Source organism: Setaria italica, chromosome I, assembly GCF_000263155.2.
Source record: "Setaria italica strain Yugu1 chromosome I, Setaria_italica_v2.0, whole genome shotgun sequence".
NCBI classification, from domain to species: Eukaryota; Viridiplantae; Streptophyta; class Magnoliopsida; order Poales; family Poaceae; genus Setaria; species Setaria italica.
Window position 1 is genome coordinate 36,873,240 of NC_028450.1, and position 24,895 is coordinate 36,898,134.

Genomic DNA, 24,895 nt, shown 5'->3' on the forward strand with positions numbered 1-24,895 from the left:
GAAGGGGGCGTCTGTGCGAGGGGGTGGCGGCGCGGGGTTCGGGGTAGGGGAGGGGTATCCGAGGAAAACGGGGTGCGGGATGAGTTTTAGTCCATTTTAGCTACCCTTCAGGGGCTAAAGGATTTGTGGGGGGCTAAAGTTTAGCCCACCAACTTTAGCCCACCTGTTTGGGAAGGTTGAGGGCTAAAATGAGCTAAAGTGGGGGTGCTAAACTTTAGCCCCCCCTCTCCCAAACAGGGCCGGCGAGCGGCGACCATTAACTCTCTATTTAACCTACGGTAGCCACCTGCCATTTCCCTTAGAACTGTGAACTGCCCATTGGCCGGTCATTGCCATCGCTCATGGATACGGCACCACCACAGACGCATGCCAGCAATGGCAGTGGCAAGCCACACGTGCTTGTCGTGCCGTTCCCAGCACAGGGTCACCTCCCCCCGCTCCTCGACCTCGCGGCGCTGCTCGCTGCGCGCGGGATCGCGGTCACCGTCGCCGTCACGGCCGGGAACGCCCCTCTGCTCGAGCCTCTTGTCACGGCCTTCCCGTCGGTGGGCACGGTCGTGCTGCCTTTCCCTTCCTCGCCCCTCCTCCCCGCGGGGTGCGGCGAGAACACCAAGGACCAACCAGGACACCTCTTCCGGCCGCTCATGGCGTCCCTCACCGCGCTCCGCGCGCCGCTCCTCGCCTGGTGCGAGGCCCGGCCCCGCGGCCGCCGCGTGACGGCCGTCGTCTCGGACCTGTTCGCGGGGTGGACGCAGCCGCTCGCCGCGGGGCTCGGCGTGCCGCGCGTGGTGTTCGTGCCCACCAACGCCCTCTACCTCGCCATGACGCAGTCCCTCTGGCGCCACGTGCCGAGAAGGCGCCGCCCCGACGACGCCGACGAGGAGTTCGCCTTCCCGGAGATACCCGGCGCGCCGAGATTCCCGTGGCGCCACCTGTCCTCGCTGTTCCGGAAGCACGTAGCCACCGGCGACGAGGTGTCCGACGCGATCCGCCAGTTCTTCCTGTGGAACCAGGACTGCGAGTGCTTCGTGGTGAACTCGTTCGCGGCGCTCGAGTCCGACTACCTGGCATGTGTTGGCAGGCGGGCGTTAGCCGTCGGCCCGCTGTCCGACGCCGTGGGCACCTCCAACGTCGACCGTGGCGGGAAGCCGGCGGTGCCGCCGGCGGAAGTGGCCGCCTGGCTGGACGCGCACGGCGACGGCTCCGTCGTGTACATCAGTTTCGGGACGCAGCACGCGATGCCGCCGGCGCAGGCGGCGTGCGTGGCCGACGCGCTAGCGCGGAGCTTGGCGGCGTTCGTCTGGGCGGTGAGGAGCGGCACCGCAGTGCCGGCGGGGTTCGAGGCGGCGACGGCGTCGCGGGGCGTGGTCATCCGCGGGTGGGCGCCGCAGGTGGAGATCCTGCGCCACCGCGCCGTGGGGTGGTTCCTGACGCACTGCGGCTGGAACTCGGTGCTCGAGGCGGTGGTGTCCGGCGTGGCGCTCCTCGCGTGGCCCATCGAGGCCGACCAGTTCACGAATGCGTGGCTGCTCGCGGAGGCCGGCGTGGCCGTGCCGGTGGCGGAGGGCGCTGACGCCCTGCCCGGCGCCGGCCAGCTGGCGATCGCGATCGCCGCGGCGTTCGGGGAGGAGGGGAAGCCCGTGAGGGATCGCGCGATGGAGCTCGGCCGGAAGGCGGCGGCGGCCGTGGCGGAGGGTGGGAGCTCGCACGGGGACACGGAAGAGTTGGTGCGCATGCTCAATACAGTCGTGTAATTCCCATGGCACAGTAGTACTCGGAGTACTTTGCAGCTGGCGACCCCAGAGTCGGATTCTTCTTCTTGATTCTTGATTGATTCTTGAATCTTCCGAGATCAAGACGGAACCGCCTCGTAGCGCACGCCAGATTCCGAGTATGCTTCCAGTTACAGAGAAACAACCTCCTATAAACGTGTACTCGCTCTTCCGATCTTCCCGTTCGAAAGGACGAGATCATCGCACGCACGCACCTATGGACGCAGAGAACGCCGGCGTGCCAGTGGACCTTGAGAACGGTGGCGGCGGCGGCGCTGTCGCCATCACCATCGAGATGGAGACCTGCCCGGCCGACCGGGGGCTCAGGGAGAAGCAGCTGTTCACCTGGCTCGGCGAGTTGGCCTACACAGTCGCCGTGGTCGTGGGCGCCGTGCTTTTAGCCGTCGGCATGGTGGCCATTGCCGACATGTAGGCAAATCAGGGAGGCCAGCCGCACGACATGACCACCATAGGGTACTGGGCGTTCGCGCTCGTTTTCAGCGGGGTAATACTGGGGCATCTTGGTGTCCTGGCGGCGCGCGAGGACCTGCTGCGATTCGAGGCGGACTAGTTAGCTGCAGCATGCCGCGCGTCAACCTGTGGAAAAAAAGAAGCAAGATGTTTTTAACATAGGGGCAGCAGGTACGTAGCGGCCTAGCGGGTTGCTCCGCCGGCGTTGTTGGGCGGCATAGCGCCCCCGATGGATCTGGCTTGGTGTTCAGGAAGAAGAACACCATGGTACTACACTGCTACTCGATCGGAGTTTTTGTGAAAATAGAATGAGATACTCATGCGTTTAGGCTATAGTTAGGGACGAATACCTAGGCCAGATCAGGCAGGGCCTGTGTTGGAAGTTTGGAACTTTGAAATGAGAAGGATTGGTGTGGGATTTAATTTGAATTTCCCATAAATGATGTACTGGGCTCTACCCATGCCATCAAACATTTCAAATTTCGATAGAAAATTACATTTATAAGCGTTGAGTTTGCCTTCTTTCGTCCCATAATTAGTTTAAAAGACTAACTTAGATTTTGATCAAGTTAATAAAAAGTATCAATAAATTAGTGTAATTAAATTATCATAAATGTATTGATAATATGTTTATTTAACATCGTGGAAAATTATATGATTTTTTATAAGCTTTGGTTAAAATTATAGATGTTTGACTTAAAAGAAAACTAAAAAGACAAGTAATTTGGAACAAAGGGAGTATTAAAAAATTGATTCGAGCAGGTTCATCTCAAAAGTTAGCTCATACAACAATACTCGTATATTGCAACAAACTTGGTAGTCAAATTTGTGTACTAAATGTAACTGGGCAGAAATACAAATGGGCTCCTATGGTCCAGAATGGCATGATAGCAAAGGCCCAGCCCAACCACAGGTCCTTTATCCTCTGCTCTGATATGTACTGCTGTGGCGGGGCAAACCCTAGCCGCCACCCGCCAGGCGTTAACGCTCGACGGGACACTATCGTCTTCATCTCCGCAAGCGCTGCCAGCGGCCTCATCCGCCCCTGCCGCGTGCTCCCGCCGTCCTCGGTGCCTCGGCCGCCTGGCCCCCACCGGCCCTTCCCCTTCCTCCACTGGCGGCCGGCGGCTCCCGCAGCCATGCCGCGCGCGTTAGATTTTTCCTACCAAATACCAGTACCAAGCTCCCCTAGTCACATAGTTTTATAGCTCGATGTATATTCATTTTTCAGCGATTTTCTACTCGTTTGTCTTCAATTGGTGTTGATTGGATGATTTTGTCTTTAGAACCACAGTCATTCGCTTGATTTTTCCTATACCCATGCGTACGCCTTTGTTGAATCGATGGCTTTTGTTTTTGTTAGCTCGCACCATTAGCCCCCTGCTCTCTTGAGGTTGGATGCAGGGAAAAATGCGAGAAAAGGGTATACCGGTGCCAGATTCATGGACCGGGCAGGGGCTCTATACTTCTGGGGAAGCCAGTAAATTTCCTCAGGATCATATCTTCTGTCCACATCGCATCATCTTGCTGTTTTTTTCTTTGATGTATTCACATATGTTTCCATTGATGTATTATTCACATATGTGTTCTTCCTCCATTTCATTTTTTTAGTAATCAAGCTCTGGCTTATGGTTGGAAGCGATATGAGGAGATTGAAACATCTGAAAGTTTTCATGTGGATAACACACATGGTCTTCAAAGTTCTCTGATCGCTTCATGTCCAAAGCTTTTCTTTCCTTTGTAAGTCATTCTTTCATGTGTTGCTAGGTTCAAGAATCGACAATAGCTGTGAAGCAAAATGAGGAAGTCATACCATCTGAAAATGTACTGTTGATAATTCTGGGATGGTCTTCAAAGTTCTCTGATTGCTTTTTCTATGTAATTCTATTATCCAATTAATGTTTCACTCGTCCAGTAATATTCAAGCTTTTGAACTATGCCAAGCCTTAGTGATGCTTGAGTCTGAACTGTAGTGTTTTAGTCGTTGAGAAGCAAAATGAGGAGTTCATACAATCTGAAGTCTGATGTTGATACTATCATTAATGGTCTTCAAAGTTCTCTGATTGTTTCATTTACCTACTCCTTATCCAAATGATACTTGGCTAAGTTCATTTTCTTCTGTGCTTGAAGCTATAGATTCAAAGTACTTCTAAATTTATAAATTATGTCTTGCCATGTTGTATTTTTGAGATGCGAAGAAGCAAAATGAGGAGCTCATATGATCTGAAGTATCTATGTTTGTTGATACATCCATTCGTGGTCTTCAAAGTTCTCTGATTGCTTCGTCCACCACTCCACCCCATGCTACTTTGTCTTTATTGAAATCATATTTCTCCATCTTCATTTTTTTTGTGTGTGTTGTTATAGCTTTACAGCATTTCTTAGTTATGCTTGAACAAAGTTGTATTGGTGATTAAGATGTCAAAAGAAGCAAAATGAGGAGGCTGTATTATCTGAAGTATCTCATGTTGATACAAGATTCATGGTCTTCAAAGTTCTCTGATTGTTTCCTTGAATTATTATTCTATCAAAGCATACCAGTTTATACTTTCCAGTTTGGCATACTATTGTATCGTTTTCGTAACTTTTTTGCACGAGTTCTTTACGAATCAACATATTGGCATGATCGCCTAATGCCTCTTTTCGTCTCAAAACAAAATTGAGGTGACTCTTGACTGTGAAGGTCTTGTTGTCAAATATATGATTTTAAAGGTTTGGTTGTGTCCTCATTCCAGTTTCATCCTTTCTCTGGTGAAGAGTGAAACAGATTGTTATGCATTGCTTCTTTGCTTTCCCAGAATGGCTTTGTTTGGTCACTGTCATCATTTTGTATTAGATGGCTGATATTGCAAACAAATTAGTTTGGAGCTATATAAAATGTCTTACTAATTACACTTAAAATGACCTATATTTGGGAATTTATCTCTGGTTTTGCAGCAGACTGACTAAGGAACATTTTTTTTGTCTGGTTTGTTGATCTTTGCCTGCATTGCAGTACTAAAGTATTTCTGTATATGGTGAATCATTGCATATTGCACCTGATGGGTGAGTGACCTTTGCTATTGATCCAAGGGGAAGCTAGCAATCTCATCAGATCAGAATGCCTGGAGACTATTGTATTTTCTATTTTTTTCAAGTACTTGGGCTGATGTTCTAATTGGTGTAACATAAGGTCCGAGTTGATATGACATTTGTAAAGGGATCATTCATCCACGCCAATTTGCATCGTATAGTTTTCCGCCGTTGTTTATCTCTGCCTATGTACTGAGTTTGGTGTAACATCTAATTTACCTTGTCACAATGGCCAGGTTGAAATGACATTTGTAAAGGGATCATTCATTGATGCACCAACCTGCAGCTAATAGTTTCCCTTTGTTGTTTATCTCTGCCCATTGAATTTGGTTCAATGAATGGTAACGTGAACGGTAAGAATGTGATCCCCTTCTTTACTTGGTACCAGCCCGTAATGCATCGGAAAAGCTCGGTGCCTAGGCGATTGGGTTGGATCGCTTCCTGGTTGGTATCTGCTTTACACGCACTGCGACCTGATAACAGCCCATCAGAAACAGAAAGGAATTAACGGCAATGCTAATACCGCTCTGAATGCATTACGGACCAAAACAGCCTGAGTAAATGAATAATTATGGCTAATGCTCGGGACATGGTTTTGAAATAAAATACTGTCTTCACAGTGGCAATCGATTGCTTTTACAGCATACTGCTAGCACATAACATTGTAACAGAAGGCTTAGTAGGCCAATCATACAATCGTTTCTGTGAAGCACCGCGGTTTGGCCATGTTAGCCAGGACCAACTTTTGGGATGTCGTAGTGCTCGCTGAGGTTTGCCAGGTACTGGTTGAAGTCCTGGATGCGGTCCCTGTGCGACTTGTTGGCGACTTTGGCCATCTTCTGCATGTCAATCTTTTGCTTCTGTTCCATGTAACGCCGCTCGGCTGGTGTGAGGTGGTCGTAGTCAGGGTGTGGGTTCCCTTCCTCCTCTCCCGTCTTTTCGCCTTCAGTTAGCTCATTGTTATGATTAGTTGGTAATTCAGAGATTCCACCTGAATAACAACCATTCGATTAGATGTGAAGTACAACAGAAAGCACTTTTAAATTCAAGGAGTTCGATTACACAAATCCAAAGGATAGGCAATGTATGCAAAGTTTTTGGGCAAATGAACCAAGCATAGTATGTATGTACGAAATTTTTTCCAACAACTAATGAGAAACTTCTCTCAGCAGTTTAGAAAATCAGGTAATCGTAATGGCACCAGAAGGAAGCAGTTTTGGAGAGATGGAGTTCAATTACACAAAACAGTAAGGTCGCACAATGCCACAATGCATACCAATGAAGCAAGCTGTTGGACAAATGAAATTACCCAGCATGTACTGACTACAATTTACCAACAAATGTGAGCAACTTCTCTCAGCAGTTTACAAATCCAGCAAAATCACCATGTGATGCAGAAGGCACCCAGAATCCCAGATTTGCAGATTACTTTAGTAAAGACTGATCTGAGAATCTACCCAAGAAATTGTCATCTTCTATCCTTTCATAATACTAAAGTGGAAATCTGACTGCACCTTAACGTCCAAGTCCCCAAACAAATATGCTGTCACTTATCATCACAGGAGCTCCTACTAATAGCAAGTAAAAAGGGCACAACACCTAGTTCTTGTTTGTTTTGCATTACAAATAGTAACCTAATAATCATGCTTGTCAAGACAAAGAACAGAGGTGCCGCCAGCAGTGGTAAAACTATACACCAGTGTGTCCTGACGCACAAGATCGGCATCAAGTGAGTATATAGCAGGGAAACAAAGTGGCATCAGCAAGCAAATATTTATTGCACGGATATATAGAATAAGCATAGGTATTTAGACAAACAAAGACAATCCAGTAATTGAGTAACCAAACCAATTCAGAGCATAGAGACCCAGAAACTATCAGCAGTTACATGTGCACAACCAAGCAATTAACTGGTATCATCGCTAATGCACATGATAATGCTCTTTGACACGCTCAGCTGTACAGAAATTTGGACAGTGATGCTTAGGTTCAGGAATCAGAACAGCCAGTGTAATAATCAGCCAAACCTTCATGAAGTCCATCGTGCCCGATCTGAGACGACTCCTCACGGTGCTGCTGCTTCTTCTTTTTCTTGACTCCGCCTTCCTTGATATCCAGCGTTTTTCCCTTCAGCTTCAGCCTTCCCCCAACGACATTTTGGTACTCCGACATCTCGCTGCAACAAGGACAACCAACAAAGTTAGCTCAACAATGCAAGTCAGCACCTAACCAATAGGAAAATCTGACGTGCAAACACGCATTTGAGTTGGCACACATGGCAAGCACACATTCTGATTACACATAACTCGATAGATTCAAAGATTACAGCGAACTTGGTAAAACAGCAATTTCAAATACTACAATCTCAAAGCTAATCACATCAATCACAAAGAGACCAGCGATTGCACAAATTCAGGGGGCGGGCGATTCTCGCCCTTCAAAGAGTACACGCCGGCGAACAGATCAAATGTCAGGGGGAGGGGAGCCAATATTAGAAGGGAGATTCCGGATTACCTGGCGTTGCGGCGGTTCTCCTCACCGGCGGCAGGCGCGGCGGGGAGCCGACGCCCCGACGAGCTTCTTCGATGTGTGTCTGGTGACTTGCGAGAGCGAGAAAGAGAGAGAGACGGAAGGAAAAAAGGTAGAAATATGATCCCAGCCCACGCCTTTAATGGGCCAGATACTAGTATTTAAAAAAGGCCTCTCGGCCAGGGCCTAATACGGCCCAGTTACGTAATTGAGGTATCGTTGAATCGATCCGGGTCGTACAGGAAAGAGGAAACCGTGTTGTTTTCTATCTGATGATCGCCCGACGGAGTCTAACGCAATTACTCAAGCACACAAAAATGTTCACGAAAAAACAACGGTTGGCAGGAATGGGGAACTCAAGAATCAGTTCATGCAGCGGATGATCTTTATTGATTGCCTTTTTCTTTTTCCAGTGACAAAAACTACATCGCCCTAGCTAGATCGACAACTAGTAAGCAGCACCCATCCTCGCCTAGTAGCCTACTAAGGTAGCGGTCGGGCTAGCGGCTGGACCATCGTCGCCGGCGGGCGGCGGGCGGCGGGGGCAGTAGGTGCACTGGCACCCTTCCGGTTTCCCGATGCACACGCCGTCCCCATCGTACTTCCTGGAGCACAAGACCTTGCAGGACGCATGGTCGCAGGGCCCAAACGGCTCGATGACCCTCCTGCACCACCAGTTGGGGCTGGGGGTGGGGGTGGGGGACGGGCTCGGCGGCATGCTCTCCGTCGTCGCCGAGCAGAGCACCAGAGCCGCGAGGACCAAGAGGGTTGCACGGCTAGTGATGATCCCCATCGTCAATCTCCTCACCGCGTTGCTCTGAGTCACAGGAAGGATAGATCTGCTGCGTGCAGTGGCTTGTCAGCTGATGCTCGCGGTGGTCTTTTAATTTGTAGTCGAGGAAATGGGTAACGGTCGATGCTTGATAAGCTGGACTGCTAAAGAAGCGAGGGTTCCTTGAGTAGCGGATTAAACTATGCCAAAGTTGCTTGGCTATCCACTGGTAGGAATTGAAGGATCCTATCTATCTTCTGAAGGTAGTAGTGAATCAAACCCAGCAAAAATTGCTTGGGCTATCCGTGGCAGGAATTGAAGGTTGCTATCTATCTTCTGAAGGTCGATTAAACTATACATCTTTAAAAGCAACTCCAACGGTTTAAAATAAAGCACTTCCAATAATCCGGTTTTAGTGTCTTCATAAAAACTATTGGGACCGAAAAAATATTCTTATCTCCAAGGGTTTCCCAAAAAGCTGGTTAAAAAAAAGTTGCACCGTATCAGCCATTGCTGGGTCCATAACATATTAGGCATGCATGTTCAAAACTGTTGGAGAGGCGCGGGGTCATTCGGGCATTGGGTGCGCATTGATCTTCCTGCCTATACCTGGCTACATTGGGTGCTGGTTTTGGGTTAGCCAAAATATTGGGCAACCATTGGAGGTTGTTTTTTGCTCTTCACAACCATAATTTGATTTAGGGAAGGCGTATTAAGAACCGTTGGAGATGCTTTAAGGACCATGAAGCCCAAATAGCAACGAACTATTTGCTTCCGTTGTGCACGGCCCATCATGCCTCATTTGTTACCTAAGTGGTAACCAACTAAATATAGTCGACGAACAATGATCAATATTCTAAAAATACTAGATTTAATGAACCTTGAAATTTAGTAAAAATTTGAATAAACTATTTTATTAATTTCAGCATCCCATGTTGTGCAGAAACTAAGTCAAGATTTTAAATAAAACTAGTTCAACATTTAATGCAAAAATGTTAAAGTATTAAAGCGGTATTTCAAAATGCTGAACATGTATATTCAAAAAGTTGAATTGAAACATTTTGAATAATGATTTAAAAGGAAAAAAGGTAAATTATAGTAATATATCTATTGTTTTTTTCTAAACAACATGATGGTTCAAATAGAATAAAAAAAATGAACTTCTAGTTTGAAAGAAAATGCATTTCAATTTAGAATCAAAATAATTAATCATCCATCCATGCGGCCATCTTCCTCCCAATTAAATTATATCATATGAGACTTATCTCAAACACCGAAAGGTTCATCACTTAAAATCTAGTAAAAGATAGATAGGATTTGTGGAATTGACATGCCTGTCAAAGTCAAAATCAATGTACCCAGGGGTAGATCCAGCGTGGGGGCTAGAGGGGCAGGAGCCCCCCACCCACCCATGCACATGGAGCCCCCAACAATTTTCAACCATGGATGAAGAGGAGTAAGAAGGAAAGAAGGAAGAAGAAGAAGAGGAAGAAGAAAAGAAGCCCCTCCCCCTATCCAGACATCCTGGATCCGCCCCAAATGTACCATGCCAGCCGAGATCGACTTGCCGGACAATCTGAAGCTGCGTTGTTGCTCACTGTTGCAAATGCATTGCAGCTTGCAGGCTTGCAGGGAATCTGGAGAGTGGACAAATGTAGCTCGCTTGCCATGTTTCGAAGTACTACAGATGCGCTGATGTCTTTATCATTAAAGGTCTTGGCGAATTATGAAAATAAATGGCTTTAAATAAAAAAAACGAAAATTTTCAACCAAGATGTGCTTTATTACATGTTTTTCAGGTGAAATACGAAAACTTTTAAGCTGACTAATGATCTTAGGTGAGGATGACTTTATTTGGTACTAGTATAAGTAAAGGACATGGGCATTCTCAAACCAGACAAATTACTGTACGCTCAATACATCATCAGATCCGAAACAGTTCCTCTTGACACCCAGTCCCTGACCTCTAAACATGTACTCACAAGTCAGACAGAAAGCCACAATGTTTTTGTTTATTGATCGAGAGGCAGAAGCCACAATATCAATAGTGAGCCACACACATTTCTTCAGTTCCTTCAGAGTTCAGGTCTCACGAAGATCACCGTTGGTGCAGCCAATTGCGAGCGGCGAGGAAAGCATGGCACCCGGTCCTTGTTCGTGCGCTGTACCACCAGCTTCCGGTTCAGTTCAGCATGAATCAGCGCTTGCTTCTTCCTGCTCTTCCAATCTGCACAACATTCAAGTTCATGCTTCCTTCTTCAGCTAGAAGAAGAGAAGTGCGCTCATGTAGCAACTTCAGAAGCGAGATCCATGGACCATACCAAGGGAAATCTATTTGCTATGCAATCTGACGCGGAGCCGTTGCCCACCGTTGCAAATCCAGCTTGCACCTTGCAGACTCGTAGTGAGGCTAGCTAGTGAAGCTGCTGACGGCGCGTGGAGACCTCTCAACGAAAGCCGCGACGCCGCGACGAGAAAGTAAAGGGATGCGAGATCAGCCGGTGTGTGGCGGCGCTCCGGGCGAGACGCCGCGGCGCCTCATGAAGCAGAGGTGGGGTTTCGCTAATGCCGGAGCAAAATTAACAATACGAGTCTACGACCGTGAGTGGGGAACGGCGCTGGAAGCTCGCCGGCGGGAACGGGGGAGCTCGCCGGCGGCGGCGTGACGTCGCCGGCTACCATGGAACTAGACCGGAACATTTTCATAAAGATCCCCGATTTGAATCGTGGTTATTAATCGCTACCCCGTATTTTACAATAAACCCCTGATTTCGATCGCGAATAATAGTCGCGATCCAATTATTTACAAACTAGCCCTGTCTTGGATCGCGATTAATAATCGCGATCCAATTTTTTTGCAGATAGCCCCCTAGTTCTGATCGGCTTCCCACCGACCGGCCAGCGGGCGCTGCCCGCCACGGCTGCAGTCATCCCCAGCCGGCCAGCCTCCTCTCGGGCGCAAGCTCAATGCGCCATCGTCCCAGCTGAACACCCGGAACCATCAAGAGCTCCGGTCTTCTTCTCCGGCAACTACCGAACGCCAGATGCGCGCGCCGTTTGCCTTTCCTGGGCCGCGCGCTCGTGCTCGCACCGGCTGGGCATGGCTGCCATGGTCCGCAATTTGCATTCGTCTTCTCCCGTAACGTACGTAGCTACGAGCGTGAGGCCAGTGGCAGGTGCAGCAGGGCGTGCAACTGTCTGCAAGACTGCAACTGCAGCTGCAGGATGCGATGAGCATGTTATTCAGTCCTTCAGATTCAGAATTCGCCACCAAGGAGAAGGAGGTGAAGGCGTTGCCAGCTGACGGAGTGCCCAGCAGCTCAGAACAAAACGGTTGTGCTCGATCAAGGCGGCGAGCCAGCGACGATGCGCGGGCGTCGTTCCCCGGCCCGAGCATCTCCGTTCCGCGCACAGCTCAGACCCGGTTCCAGAGTGATGTGATTTTGACGAAAGCGGCGGCGAGATTGCCAGCATCCTCGAGCGGCGTGGTCGCCGTCAAGCTTCGTCGCTGCAGCATTGTCGCGCGATTCACCTGACCTCCAGGCTCCAGCATCGCGCGCCGTCCTGCTCTCTGGAGACCGAAGACGACAAGTCAGACTGCGATTCGGCCGGATCCGGGCCGCACATGTCCAATCGGACGGCTTCCAGGGGCCCAAGGGGTGGACGGTAAACGGTCTGCCCACGAGCGCTAGCTCTCCTTGTTCCTCGGCGTTCATGGCGGCGGCGGGCAGCTTTCCCTCCTCCGAGGTGGAGGACGAGGACTGCGTAGGCTTGGAACCTTTCTTCTTCGACGAGACGGCGGCGGCGGACTGCAAGAGGCGGATGCGGACGGAACAAGAGAAGACGCTGCTAGATCAGATGCGGCCAGCCCATCAGGCCGCTGGATCGGATCCGCGAGTACGATTCCAAGAATGGGAAGCGCCTACTTCACCCGAATCTACTTCGTCGACCTCAGTCATCACATTTGACCTCGACGAGGAGTGCAAGTCGTCCGTCAATCATATAAACCAACCTTAATTACCCACCTTTTGGATTCGATTCCAACTACTACCTTTTGCATCGCAGCTGCTGTTTGCCATCCATGAAAAAACTTGAGTGTTGATTTCCATGATCATCAACATGCCTGAATCTAAATTGCAATGCTTTTTTTTTCTTTCTTGCGCTGCGGCGCCCCTTGGTCTAATGAGAGAGACTGAGAGATCAATCGACGTGCATGCACTGTCTGCAAAGAGAGCACACGACAATTCCTCCCTGGTGACTCTGCATTAACAGTTTTTTTAACAGTTGAAATAATGTTGGATGGTTAGATTTTTTTTTTCAGTTGCCATCTTGCGCACCGAAGAACGAAGGTTCGCAGTTCGCTAGGCTAGGCCGCCAGGCCATGCGCGTCTCGTTTCCGCCCGTCGTCCCCATGCGTGCGCTGCGGCGGCGCCTGGCGTCGGGTACACCAACCCAACTTGACCCAACCCAATTTTAAAGCGCACGAAAAGTGGGGGGAGGGGGAGGGAGAAAAGGAGGGAGCGCAGGCGCAGCGACGCGAGCGGTCTCTCTTCCTCTCCGCTTTAGCGATGGCCAACGATTCCCTCGCCCACCACCTGCTGCGCCCCCTCGCCGCCGGCTGCTGCTCCGACCTCGACGAATACGACGACGAGGAGGAGCCCGCCAGCGTCGCCTTCCCCTCCTTCTGGCCGCCCTTCCCCGCCCTCTCCTCGGACTCCGACTCCGACGCCGCCAGCTTCGTGCGCCCGCGCATGGACCGGCCCGGCCGGGCCGGGGAGACCGCCGCGTCGTCCTTCTTCGGGCTCGGCTTCCACGACGGGGACGACGACGAGTGGGCGCCGGCGCACGAGGACGGCGGGGAGGTCGAGCTGCCGCTCTGCTGGGATTGCTTGCAGCTGGAGGACCACGACGGCGACCAGAGGTGGGACGTGGGCGTCAGCGACGCGGACGAGTGGGAGCAGGTCGCCGGCAGGGAGGAGGAGGAGGCCGCCACGGCGGCGGCGGCGTCCGCGGTGAGGAGCCTGGAGTGGGAGGTTCTGCTCGCCGCCAACAGCCTGGGTAGCCTAGTGGTGGACGACGCCGGCGACGACGCCGACCTCGACGCGGGCATCGAGACGTACTTCCTCGACGACGCCGACGACCTGCTGTTCGGACAGCTCGCCGCAGTGGAGGCGGACCACGGCCCGCCGGGCAAGTGCGGGCGGCCGGCGGCGAAGGCCGCCGTGGAGGCCCTCCCGACTGTGGTGGTCGCGGAGGCCGACGCGGCCCGCGGCGACGCGCAGTGCGCGGTGTGCAAGGACGGCGTCGAGGCCGAGGAGCGCGCCCGGAGGCTGCCGTGCGCGCACCTCTACCACGACGCCTGCATCCTGCCGTGGCTCGCCATCCGCAACACGTGCCCGCTCTGCCGCCACGAGCTGCCCACCGATGACCCCGAGTACGAGAAGTGGAAGGCGAGGCGGGCCGCCGGCGACGCAGACCCCCGCGGCGCGGCGACAGGTATGATGTCTTCGTCAGGTTACCTTGACGAATGGATAGGTGGAGGGGGAACAGAGTAATTTGATTCAATAATTAGAGGTGATGTTGTGTTAATATCTGGCTCTGCAACTTGCTGCAAATTCCTTTTTGATCGGGTGGATTAGGGATCAAATCGATATGAATTGGTTTTCATAGATAAGGGTGTATATGGATGCGAATGTTGAAGTTGTTGTTCATTCTTCTTTACAGAGGAACAAACAGAGGAGAACGATGATTGCCCACTGCTCCTTTCTGTCTTTACAAATTAGAATCACCCTAAACATAGTGTGTGCCTAGTCACCTCATAATTCAGCATACAGCATTGTTTGCACAATTGCACAGTCGAACTTCTCTTTAAGTGCGCAGGCAGTAGGAATATTCAACTCCTTTTGCAAGTACTTCTAGTTCGTTCATAAAGGATAAAACGATTGTATGACGAATCAGTGTTGAAGATTTTAGTAAGGTGATCACATTAATGTGAGGAGAAAAGGTAGAAATGTATGTTAATTCATCTGTTTGTCACTCTATACAATGGTTATTGGTTAGTACCTAGCATAACTTAATTGAATGAGATCATTCCATATTCCTGCTGTGCTGACCTTGGGATCATGAGGAGTTTAGTTATTCCAAAAGTCAGTGGGTCATTTTGCACTTGAAGGCACTTATTTGCGGGACCATGGTTATGATTTTGGAATAGCGACAATCTTTAAATTTTAACTTGTTCAAACAAAAACAAAATAAGCTTTACATTGTAAAGGTGCCCACGCATTCATGGACACATGTCTCATGCCGCTTAACAAGTAAATTTGTTGCACTTGTGATTTGAATCAAAGTTGAGCACATTACGAGTTACATAAAGCTTTAGTTCTTTATTACCATGAAGGAAAGAGTGATAAAAAAACTAAAAACGAGTTGCAGAGAAAATGCTTACAGTTTAGTGATATGCCGGTTTATAATTTTCAACTTTCCATCTTAGTTTGTCGCAATAGGGTGGAGCATAGGTCAGACCAAAGGGGGCCAATGCCCCCTCCCCGCACGCAAACGGTTAACCCTAAACTTTCACTGATTAAACAGTAATATTGATACTGTTCTTCGATGCTCAATGCTTAATTTAATGGGTTGGTCCCCTCTAAACTTTTGGTTAAGCTCCGTCTCAATTCACAAAAGAAAAACTTTCCATTTAGTGAAACCCAAAATGCAGCAGAGTATCAAACGTTACGCAACTGTAAGAGATGATCAGCGTCGCATCCAGTAAACGTATATGGTGCATTGCGTCAACGGTGATTTTGCGACACGATCCAGTTCCACGGTACGACGGATATCTTGGGATCGCAGCTATGTGAAGGTTGCCTATACGTGGCTTGTGGATGCAACCAGCACTAGCAGAATCCTCGCAAGTTTCCGTAGCGTGGAAGCAGGGGTTCTCAGCGCATGCCGGGCAGCCGTACGCAGCCGCTGCGTCGAAAAACGATTAAACGAAAGCGAGGTACGCGCGAAGAATGGAATCGATGCCAAGGCCCATCTCTCCTCAGACTTTTGCTGATCTGCTACCGCATTTTTCAATTTTCCATACTCTATGATGAGTGGCCTCTGCGACTTTTGTGGAGCTGATCATTGCCTGCGATGCATACATATAAATTGTGTAGTCTTGTAGATGCTGAGCAGTAGACATGCCCGCAACGAAGGTAAGGTTGGTGGTACATAAGCACCGGTTTCCGGTGTGGTTTTCTTTAGTTTTTTTTTCCCGGTGCTCTGATTCGCCGATTATTCGGGTTGGGTACCGAGTACCACCAGCAGGCCGATGCGTTCGTTCGGAAATCGTGCTCGTTTGCGGGATCGGGCAGGCACGTCGCGTCGAGCGTCGGCGTCGAGCTGTGCCCGCTGCCGTTGCGGCCGGGTCTCTTCTGTGCGCATGTGACCTTGCTCGTGTTTCCCGATCAGATTTTTTTTTTTGTCTCGTCCCTTTGCGTGTTCTCTAGTGTTTCAGTTGGCGTGTCGATGATACGCGGTCCCAGAGTTTTAGTCCTACTAGTACTAGACGTGTATGTGACGCTCTCTCTCTCTCAGATGATGTGGCGCTCTTTTTTTAATATTTGAAACGGTGTGTTGGCGCTCATGTTAGAGAGAGAGAAGTGAAGTTAACAGAAGAGTATCCTCACTCCTCAGCACTCGGCATGAAAGTAAAAGGAAAAACACGCAGTAGTAGAAAGAAGGAAGAAGGTTCTCACGAATCTAGTAGGCCCAACGCAAATGTCTCACGGTGGATTTACAGGCCCAAGCCCAGGTTGTACATGCTACTGGGCCCAAATTTCAAAAGGTGTTGGGTGCAATCTCAGAGAGGGCCATTTCACTGACTCCATCCATCACCTGCTGCTTCTAGGAAGACAAATCGCTAGCTTCGCAACCCTATTCAACTTATGTCGAATAAACAAAGGACTTCATTCCCTGCCAGTTCTGAAAAAGGTTGCGATAGAAGAAGAAACTTCCTGTCCACATAATAACATAACGCTAAAGTGATTCTGAAAAAGGGATCTCGCCAACTTTGTACCTCGACAAACGTTTAACAATCCATAGTGCTCCCCCTTTCTTTTCTGTAAAAAAAAAGGAAGAGAGCAAGGAAGAAATTAAAACTAGTGTTTCCAGCTTTGTGCCCACAATTGGCACATGAAGGAGAAATCTAGACCGCTTTATTCAGGATCTGGCAATAAGCTTAAGCTGAGCACGTACGAGTACGACAATCATCGACGATCGATCCACAAGAATATTGTAGTATAATCCAACGAAATTTAGGACCACCAGCACTCGTGAAAGTTCAGTTCATCTATAGGTTTGTAATTGTTTATATTGATATCGACGTACTCGACGTTCGCTCGAAGACGGGCGCACAGCTGGTGCCGTGTCGACCGCGAATCCGCGTGCGCGGTGGTGAGAGTGTGAGACGAGGAAGGCCGACGGCGCGCGGTGCTTTTCTCTCCAGGCACACAGCCAGTCGGCCACCGCAGCTGCCCACCGGAGACTGGAGAGAGAGGCCGCTGTCTTCCCCGTCGCCGTCGGTACGGTGCGTGCACGTGCTCGCTGCCTGACAGGTGGCTCCACAAGAATTAGGTCCGGCCAAGAAAGATAAAGCATGGAGTACGTACGCGCAATCGCGACCAAATCTACGAACCACACACGGCCCAGGCTTGCGCGCGGCACGCTTCGGCCGAACGGATAGGGACGGTCACCACCACGGCGCGACGGCGAGTTGCGGCTGCACGGTGCCGTGCGAGACCCCCAGGGACCACGCGCGCCCATGCAGATGCAGGTGGTGCGCGCGCCGGGTGGGAAATCTCGCCAGCGTCGCCCACTCGCGAGCAAATAACGCAACCGAGCCAACGAGCTGCGACGAGCGATCGGAGGATGAAAGCGACGCGGCGGACGTGGGGGACTCGACACCGCGCCGCCGGGCACGCGCGCCCGGCCGGCACCCGATCGAAAGCGGCGGGCAGGGCGATCCCGAGCCGTCATCTGGCCGATCGGCGTCGGTCGAGAGCGTGAGCGCGACGGGCGCCCACCGAGAGACCCTTGCTGCGGTTAAAAAAACCGGAGAGGCCGCAGCTGGTTGCGTGGCGAAACGAGACGACAGGGGATGGATTCCAGTGGAAAATCCCGGGCTTTCTTATCGGCATCGCGGTCGCCGGTCGGCGTCTCGGCGAGTCGGTCCGGTGCCCTTTTTGGGGCTGGCACTGGCAGACGTAAGCGGGGGGCGCGGCGGCCTGCCGAGCTCGGCGACGATGCGTGCGTGCGTTCACGGTTGTCCGCTTCGACTTTCGGGTCGGCCAGCATTAGCGTACGTGATGATGATTAACTAATGATAATGGTGGTGCTGCTGCTGCGAGTCGCTTACCGAAGCAAAGGGACGCTGCCTTTTGCATTGAACCAAGCCAAGCGATGGAAGCTACTACTACACGCTAGGCTCGTTTCGTGGCATGTAAGAAAAGGCGAAGGATCGGTGAGAGGAGTCTGGTGGTGCCTCGTCACAATATCCAATTGTTGCAACCCGGAGGTCAGCTTTGTTCCCAGAAAAAGAAAGAGCAGAACAAGAGAAGGAAAAAGGAGAGAAACTTATCAGATTCAGGTATCAGAGGTTATTAGTTGGTGAACAGGTGGGTAAATTGATCTTTCGTTTTCCTTTTTTGGCCTCTCCGGTTGCTGGAGTCTGGTGCCTTGTCACAGTAGTAGCCAATCTACACAATCCGGAGATCAGCTTTTGTTCGCAGTAAAAGGAAAAGGCAAAAACGAAAAAAAAGGAAATAATTATCAGAGCCAGGTTTCGATCCTGGGACCTGTGGGTTATGGGCCCACCACGCTTCCGCTGCGCCACTCTGATCTTTGTGAAAATTTCGTACTTTAATCTTACTAGTACTTAAAACTTTGCGTGGCTACCCCCGCCCTATGCGATCGTGGTCCGAGAAGGATTGTGCTCTGCTGAATCCAGCGTGAGCCTTGCCAAATAATTTTTCAGAGAGAAATAATTTTTTGCTAATTCTGTAAAGTGATTATCTGAAATGAACTAAAAATCTGGGAGCTGAAAAAGTAGCTTCTTCTAATTCTGTGGAGTGATTTTTCCATCCTAATTTTAAAAGTTTATGCTAGAGAATTAAAAAGAATCACTTTCAGCCACATAATCACTTTTAGTTCTCTCAAAAAATCAGCTCCTATATAGAATCAGAATTAGATGGAACCATATCAAACACGTCCTTAACGCACAACTTACGACTTCCCTGACTGGACGTGTTTTCTGCATCGGCAATTTTTCATCGCAGCGTTGTGACCCTGAACATGTACAGGTGCAGGCAGACGGCAGACCACACGAAACTCACCAAATATCCGCGGCGCGACCACACGGCGGAGGAAGTGGCACGAACAACAGCGAGCGGCACGCGCGCGCTGGAAATGGGCGCGCACCAGCGCGGGCGCGACACGCGCCGCGGGGCCCCGCCACACGGCCGTGCCCCTCCGTGGCAGGCAAGGCCGGGTCCCGTCGTCCCCCGTTCGGTCGTGCGCTCGTCTCCGGCGTCGCCGAGCCCGGGCGCGTCTTCCTCCTTCCCCCGCCTTTCGCCCGCGGCCTCGAGTGCTCTACGGGTGGGGTGTTGACCCGTCCGTCCCTCCGGCTCTCGGCGGCAGCTAGCACTGGCCCCTGGCTGCTGGCTGGCTGGCTGAATTGACCCTCCTCTCTCTCGTGGAGTCCGTGGCTCGCGAGGGGGGCCGAGTGGTCGCAATCATCGCGCCATGGATCGCCTCCGTGCCTTGGCGCGGCCAAAGCAGAGCACACGGACAACACCAGGGGCCAGGGGTAGCTTTGCGCCTTTGCGTCTACTACAATTTGCAGTAGCGGTAGATTTGGACGCCGACGTCTCTTTTTCTGAACCTATAAGGGTGGGCGCTGTCTCAACGTCTCTGCTTTATCTCGTCTCATCGCGACGATTTGGCGATTTGCTGTCTGTGTGCTGCAACTCAACTCGAGCATCCTTCTGCCCCGGCCGGCTGTGTAGACATGGACTGATTGGAAACCAGCCTATGGCCGTAGGAGAACACGCGTGTCGGTGAGTAATTAGATGCTGTTATTATGGTCGCGTACGCTACGATGCAACAAGGCCTACTAGGTATGAGGATGGAGCTACTGTTTCGCGTACAGACAAAGGTGAAAGGCAGGCTTGCTACCGCTAGGAGAGCAGAGGTGTTGTCGCAGGCTCGCAGCCTTGCACACAGAGACATGGATATCTCCACTATCATCGATTCATCACTGGGTCCAATGACTTTAGAGGGCAAAAGAAGCTTGGATTTTGGGAAGGTCCACAATACGCATGGTTGGAACCGCAAGAGTTCTCATATGGAGATGATAGCATGTTTGGAGTTTGCATATAGTAGTTCGATAGCATTATCTGAAAAGAAGGTATTGACTTAATTCCACCATTCACCCCCCATATTCAATTTCTAAAGTATTCAGTGCCACTAAGGCCAGCTCCAGCGCTGGTTCGGTTGGTTCTGATGACAGAAGTCGAATGAAGCTAGCGTTGGGTTGCTGCTACGTGAACATCGTTAGACTAATTCCAGTGCAGTGCAGGTTTTATAGAGGTTTCATGCACATTAATTAGGGTGCCACATTAGCATTTTTGATGATGTGGTAGTGAGTTAATGAGGAGAGAGGTAAGAGGAATTTCATCTAGATGAAACCATGTATGCACAGTTATCAACACAGTTTGTGTCTTGCATGCAGTGCATATGAAACTACACCATGAAATTTTGCATTGTAGAGGTAGTTTCAAACACAATTTTATTTTCATGTTGCTTATGTGACTATCTTGAAAATATTAAAATGAAACTCTCCATTAAATTAAAATGAAACTCTCCATTAGAATTAGCCTCGATAGGGCCAACATCCGAGGGGAAAAAAAATCCCTCAATCACAGAGGTATCCTCCCCCTCGCGCGAAGGGGCACGCCTTCGCTCGTTATTTTATTCGGTTGAGTTCGACCGCTACATGGAGTTCGATTTCTCCAGACACATGAACGTCGACGTTCACAGTGTGCTCCATTCGACTTTTTGAGCTACAAATCGATTTTGGAGCCACACCGGAGCTGCCCTATGATGATCTAGTACCTTCGAGAAATCGCGAGTCCTACTCGATTCAAGGCTTCAGTGCACTTGTTCTTGCACTTGCACTAGTGTTTTTTTAAAAAAAATGTAAACAAAAAGGCGCCTGCCCTGTTCTTGCATGCGCATCATTAGCACGCGGACTTGCCACACAAGTACGTGACCGTGCGGCATTACCCCACCCAGGCGGCTTTCAGAACAGCACTCCCTCCCTCTGCGTGCAAGTGTGCAGACATCACCCTAGGGCCCTAGGCTCTAGCACCACTACCAAACCAACTTTCCCCAAAAGAAAGAACTCGCCTCGGGTTCCGTAGGCCCGTACTAGGCGTCTACAACTCCACACATATCATCCCAAATTAGGTAACCACGGGGTCCAGCGTGTCCCAAAGGGATAGACACGCACAGTGCCTCTTGTTTTCTTCCAGGGCAATGAGCGAGCTCCGACGGCGATACGACGCGTGATCGGGCGATCCAACGGCCGATAGATTCTGTGTCCGGGTCGGTGGACTTACGGGCATGACTGGTGCCGCTTGATGGGTGTTGCCGGACACGAATCTCCCCGCCGTATACGAAAAGAAAGAAACCAATCTTTGTGTAGGCCAACGGGCCTCTGATTTCAGCATTGCTTTCCCAGTAGCATTATTGATCAGGGTGTAGCCCACACCCACTGCCAGACAGCCGGAGTTGTGCTCTCCATACCGTAGTAGATCAGTAAGCCAGGTCAGATTCAGTCAAAATTGCCAACTTCAATATGCTCAGCCGCTCAGGTCGACCATTAACCAGCTGGCCCATTGGTCTTTCCAGATAGTGATATGTTACAGTGTTGCACCGGATGAACTGACTAATTCAGACAGAGACATATCAATATCGAAGAGAAGATAGCAAAAGTTTGTTACCTTGTACTTACCTCATGCTTGATAACGGCATGATGGAGTGATTTCATTTTATCGGGTTGGAGTCTCAATCTTTGACAAGTATCTCACCGGAGAAAGGTGAGCCAATCGTGGAAGCAAAGGAAACCAAGTAAAAAACAAATGGGCCATCTTCTTTATCATGACAATCTTTTGAAGAGTATTCCCCTTCATTCTTGTGATCAAGATTCAAAGAGAGAACCGGATAAGATTTCCATGTCCTCCAAAGACAACGGCCTCGTAGCTCTAGGCCATTGAAAGAGTCCAGAATAGATTGCCCTAGGTGCCAAATGATTTGACTGGCGCCTTGAATCCCAAATCGAATCCAATTGATCATGACCATTGACCACTCCCGTAAACCCCGGAGCCTCTAATTCTTTCTTCGGCTTAGCCATTCTCCTGCAATCCAGTCGAGGAATAATCATTAATGGATCCTTCTTTTATCCTGGAGAAGCAACACTGCAAATTTTCAGCCAGTAGTTGAGCACAGCATTTCTGTCAACGACATGCTGAATATATCAGATGACGATAGCTTGACTAGGATCTAATGCACCTCTTATTTACACTGACATGATGCATCTTCATATTCAACTCAAGGAGGTTGCACTTGAACATTGGGATAACAAAATACCTTAACTATGTTACCAAGTAATTCTAAGCTTAGAAGTTAACATGGTATCCTAGCAAAGGAAACAAGCACATGGAAAACGACTCAAATGAGTTCTATTACTGTTCCTAGACCACAATATTTGATACTGACGTCTCAGCAGAAAATAGGTACGCCTATTAAAATGGAGCTATGATAAATGATTTCCTTTGCGAGGCTAAATGCATAGACACTCCTATAAATACACAACATGGATCAGGGCAGTTCAGCTAAAAGCCTGACAAAACCATGTTGCCAACTGGATCAAAACCATCCTAGGAACAGAACGTCACACTGAAGGCCACCTGAACTCTTAGTTTATAAAACTCAGTTAAATAATAAAAGGTACGAAGCAACTGGAACTGCGCAAAGTTTATGTGCCAAAGCATAAGACCTAGTGGATATGGTTTTTTCCTTATGAGAAAACTAATGCCAAGTTGCCAACTTCTGAAGTGCAAGTTCTTTTTATCCAAGCAAAATTCCACTGGGGTCCACAACAGTGGACAGAACACACCAACCTTGGTACCTCTTATTTCCTTTCTGAAATATTCTCCCATTGCATGAGAGCTCTACCAGAAACTATTAGCAGCTGTCGCAGAACAAAATACCATCCCAATGTTCCTTAGGATTACCGCTGTCATCATCATTTCAGTACACCGTTTTCCTCTAGGAAAAAAGAAAGATAGTTGAAATCCCTGGGTAGTAGTAGATCAAGCATGCCTAGATACAACCCTTTCTACGGAAAATAGTTCGATCACGTATCGTACTCAGTATAGAGCTGATCCATGACAGTATTGCTCTTTCAAGCATTCGCCTTTAACTTTACAGTCCATTCCCCTTCCACAATTCTTCACAAATGCCTGTCACTGTTATCCAACCACCATCTCTTTAAATGGCTAGAGCACCTGGTGCTAGTGATGTTATTCAGGACTCTGCATCTCATGGCCTTTGTTTGATCGCAAATGGAGTCTCTCGATGAAGGCACTTTTGGAAGCATGCTGGCCCAATACAATTAGAAAAGTTGGCACAATAATAAAACAATACATGATGTCCATCAAGACATTTGGTAATTTCAGTCTCATGTATATGTGCAAGTTATGCTGCTGTCCCTGGCTTCTGCATATCAAAGCAGCACAAAAAGGCAATTTCAACGTTGCAGCTGTGGGTCCTGTGCATTTCCATGATTCTTGCACACTATAAATCCACCCCAGGACCCTCCTCTTTTCTTTCACAAGCCATTCTTCCCTACATTTCATAGCTTGAGTGAACATGTACCCTGCTGAGATTGCTAGTGTTCCATACTTATCTCCTGCAAGTGCAGCCTCTTTCAAACCTCATTACCATGCAGCTACAAATGACTTCCTCTTCCAGTATAGCAACCTTCTGGTGCCTCACCCTTCGTACTACCAAGATGTTGCCCACCTGGTCCATGAAGCAAGCTTGCCAGTTGGTAATAAATCCAATTCCGAGGAGTCAGATGATTATCAACGCAGCCTGGCAGAAGAGCGCAGGAAGAGAAGGATGATATCCAATAGGGAGTCTGCCCGGCGATCACGCATGAGAAAGCAGAAGCAGTTGAGTGAGCTCTGGTCGCAGGTTGTTCACCTGCGCAGCACCAACCGTCAACTCCTTGATCAGCTGAACCATGTCATCAGAGACTGCGACCGTGTTCTCCATGAAAACTCGCAGCTGAGAGATGAACAAACAAAATTGCAGAAGCAGCTTGAGAAGCTCCCTGTAGAGACCCCAGAGAGTGGCGTCATGAATCCTGACTCTTGAAAATCCAGGATTACATGTGTTAGATGTGATAATTTGAGACTTAAACTAAGAGGCTTCCTTGGTATGTCCTGAGGCTTTCAATTTTGCATCTTTGCTCTGGTATTCGGTATCAATGTTAGTATGTAGCTGTTGAGTGGTGACCGGAGAGTTCTCCATTTTCTTTAATCATATTCTATTGAATGTCACAAAAGGATAAAATAACATTGAGCTTTGTAAGTTATTTTCTCAGAAGAGGGTGATAAGATAAATCTGTTAGCAGAATTAATAGTTATCTACAGGAGGTGAGTAAGCTAGCCACTCGATTCCATAGTTATCCAGCATAGACGGTCACAGGGACTAAATAAATTCACAAAAACTGGAAAACATCGCGTGATTAGCAAAATGCACTAGTCAAAAAATCTCCTTTTGGCTACAAGGAAAATAAAGAGTTATAAGAATTTCCTGCACGACATTATAGTTTCTTACAAAGAGCTGATCAGGTAGGGTACATAGAGGAACTGTATAACAATATGAAGATGTAATCACCAGTTCAATACAAGTCTGGTACATATTCATATGAACTGTATAATGTCTTGATAAAGATTTCATACTGTTAGTGGCAATAGCCCATAGTGGAGCATTCCCATAAAAAGAAAAGAAAGGGTGCTGTCAAAGCACTACTGAGTGCAAGGGCAGTTACCTTTCTTCCTCTGCAAATTCAATTGGCTGCAGACTCCTGAATCGGATATGCAAACCCGAACATGCCAAATCTGACATATGGTCAATGCACCTGATTGTGCAGATTACTGGAGCT

General features: G+C 49.3%; 4 protein-coding genes and 1 non-coding gene across 5 annotated transcripts; 3 read left to right on the top strand and 2 right to left on the bottom strand.

Annotated features, from left to right (window-relative positions):
- Positions 1-341: 341 nt before the first annotated feature.
- Positions 342-1,754, top strand: LOC101786772 (UDP-glycosyltransferase 89B2). Its single transcript, XM_004955129.1, has one exon. The coding sequence runs from the start codon at positions 342-344 to the stop codon at positions 1,752-1,754; it is 1,413 nt and encodes a 470-aa protein (XP_004955186.1).
- A 4,115-nt stretch (positions 1,755-5,869) lies between these two features.
- Positions 5,870-7,949, bottom strand: LOC101781521 (protein FAM32A-like). Its single transcript, XM_004953719.2, has 3 exons — positions 7,830-7,949; positions 7,343-7,491; positions 5,870-6,306 (listed from the first exon to the last, which is right to left on the bottom strand). Exons 2-3 carry the CDS (start codon positions 7,485-7,487, stop codon positions 6,044-6,046), a joined length of 408 nt encoding a protein of 135 aa, XP_004953776.1. The 5' UTR covers positions 7,488-7,491; positions 7,830-7,949; the 3' UTR covers positions 5,870-6,043.
- A 5,171-nt stretch (positions 7,950-13,120) lies between these two features.
- On the top strand, positions 13,121-14,641 carry LOC101781928 (E3 ubiquitin-protein ligase CIP8). The gene has a single exon (XM_004953720.4). It carries the CDS (start codon positions 13,185-13,187, stop codon positions 14,169-14,171), a length of 987 nt encoding a protein of 328 aa, XP_004953777.1. The 5' UTR covers positions 13,121-13,184; the 3' UTR covers positions 14,172-14,641.
- A 3,786-nt stretch (positions 14,642-18,427) lies between these two features.
- TRNAM-CAU lies at positions 18,428-18,499 on the bottom strand. The gene has a single exon. It is a non-coding gene; the product is annotated as a tRNA-Met (tRNA).
- Positions 18,500-23,569: 5,070 nt separating this feature from the next.
- Positions 23,570-24,886, top strand: LOC101782330 (basic leucine zipper 8). Its single transcript, XM_004953721.3, has one exon. It carries the CDS (start codon positions 23,593-23,595, stop codon positions 24,100-24,102), a length of 510 nt encoding a protein of 169 aa, XP_004953778.1. The 5' UTR covers positions 23,570-23,592; the 3' UTR covers positions 24,103-24,886.
- Positions 24,887-24,895: the final 9 nt, after the last annotated feature.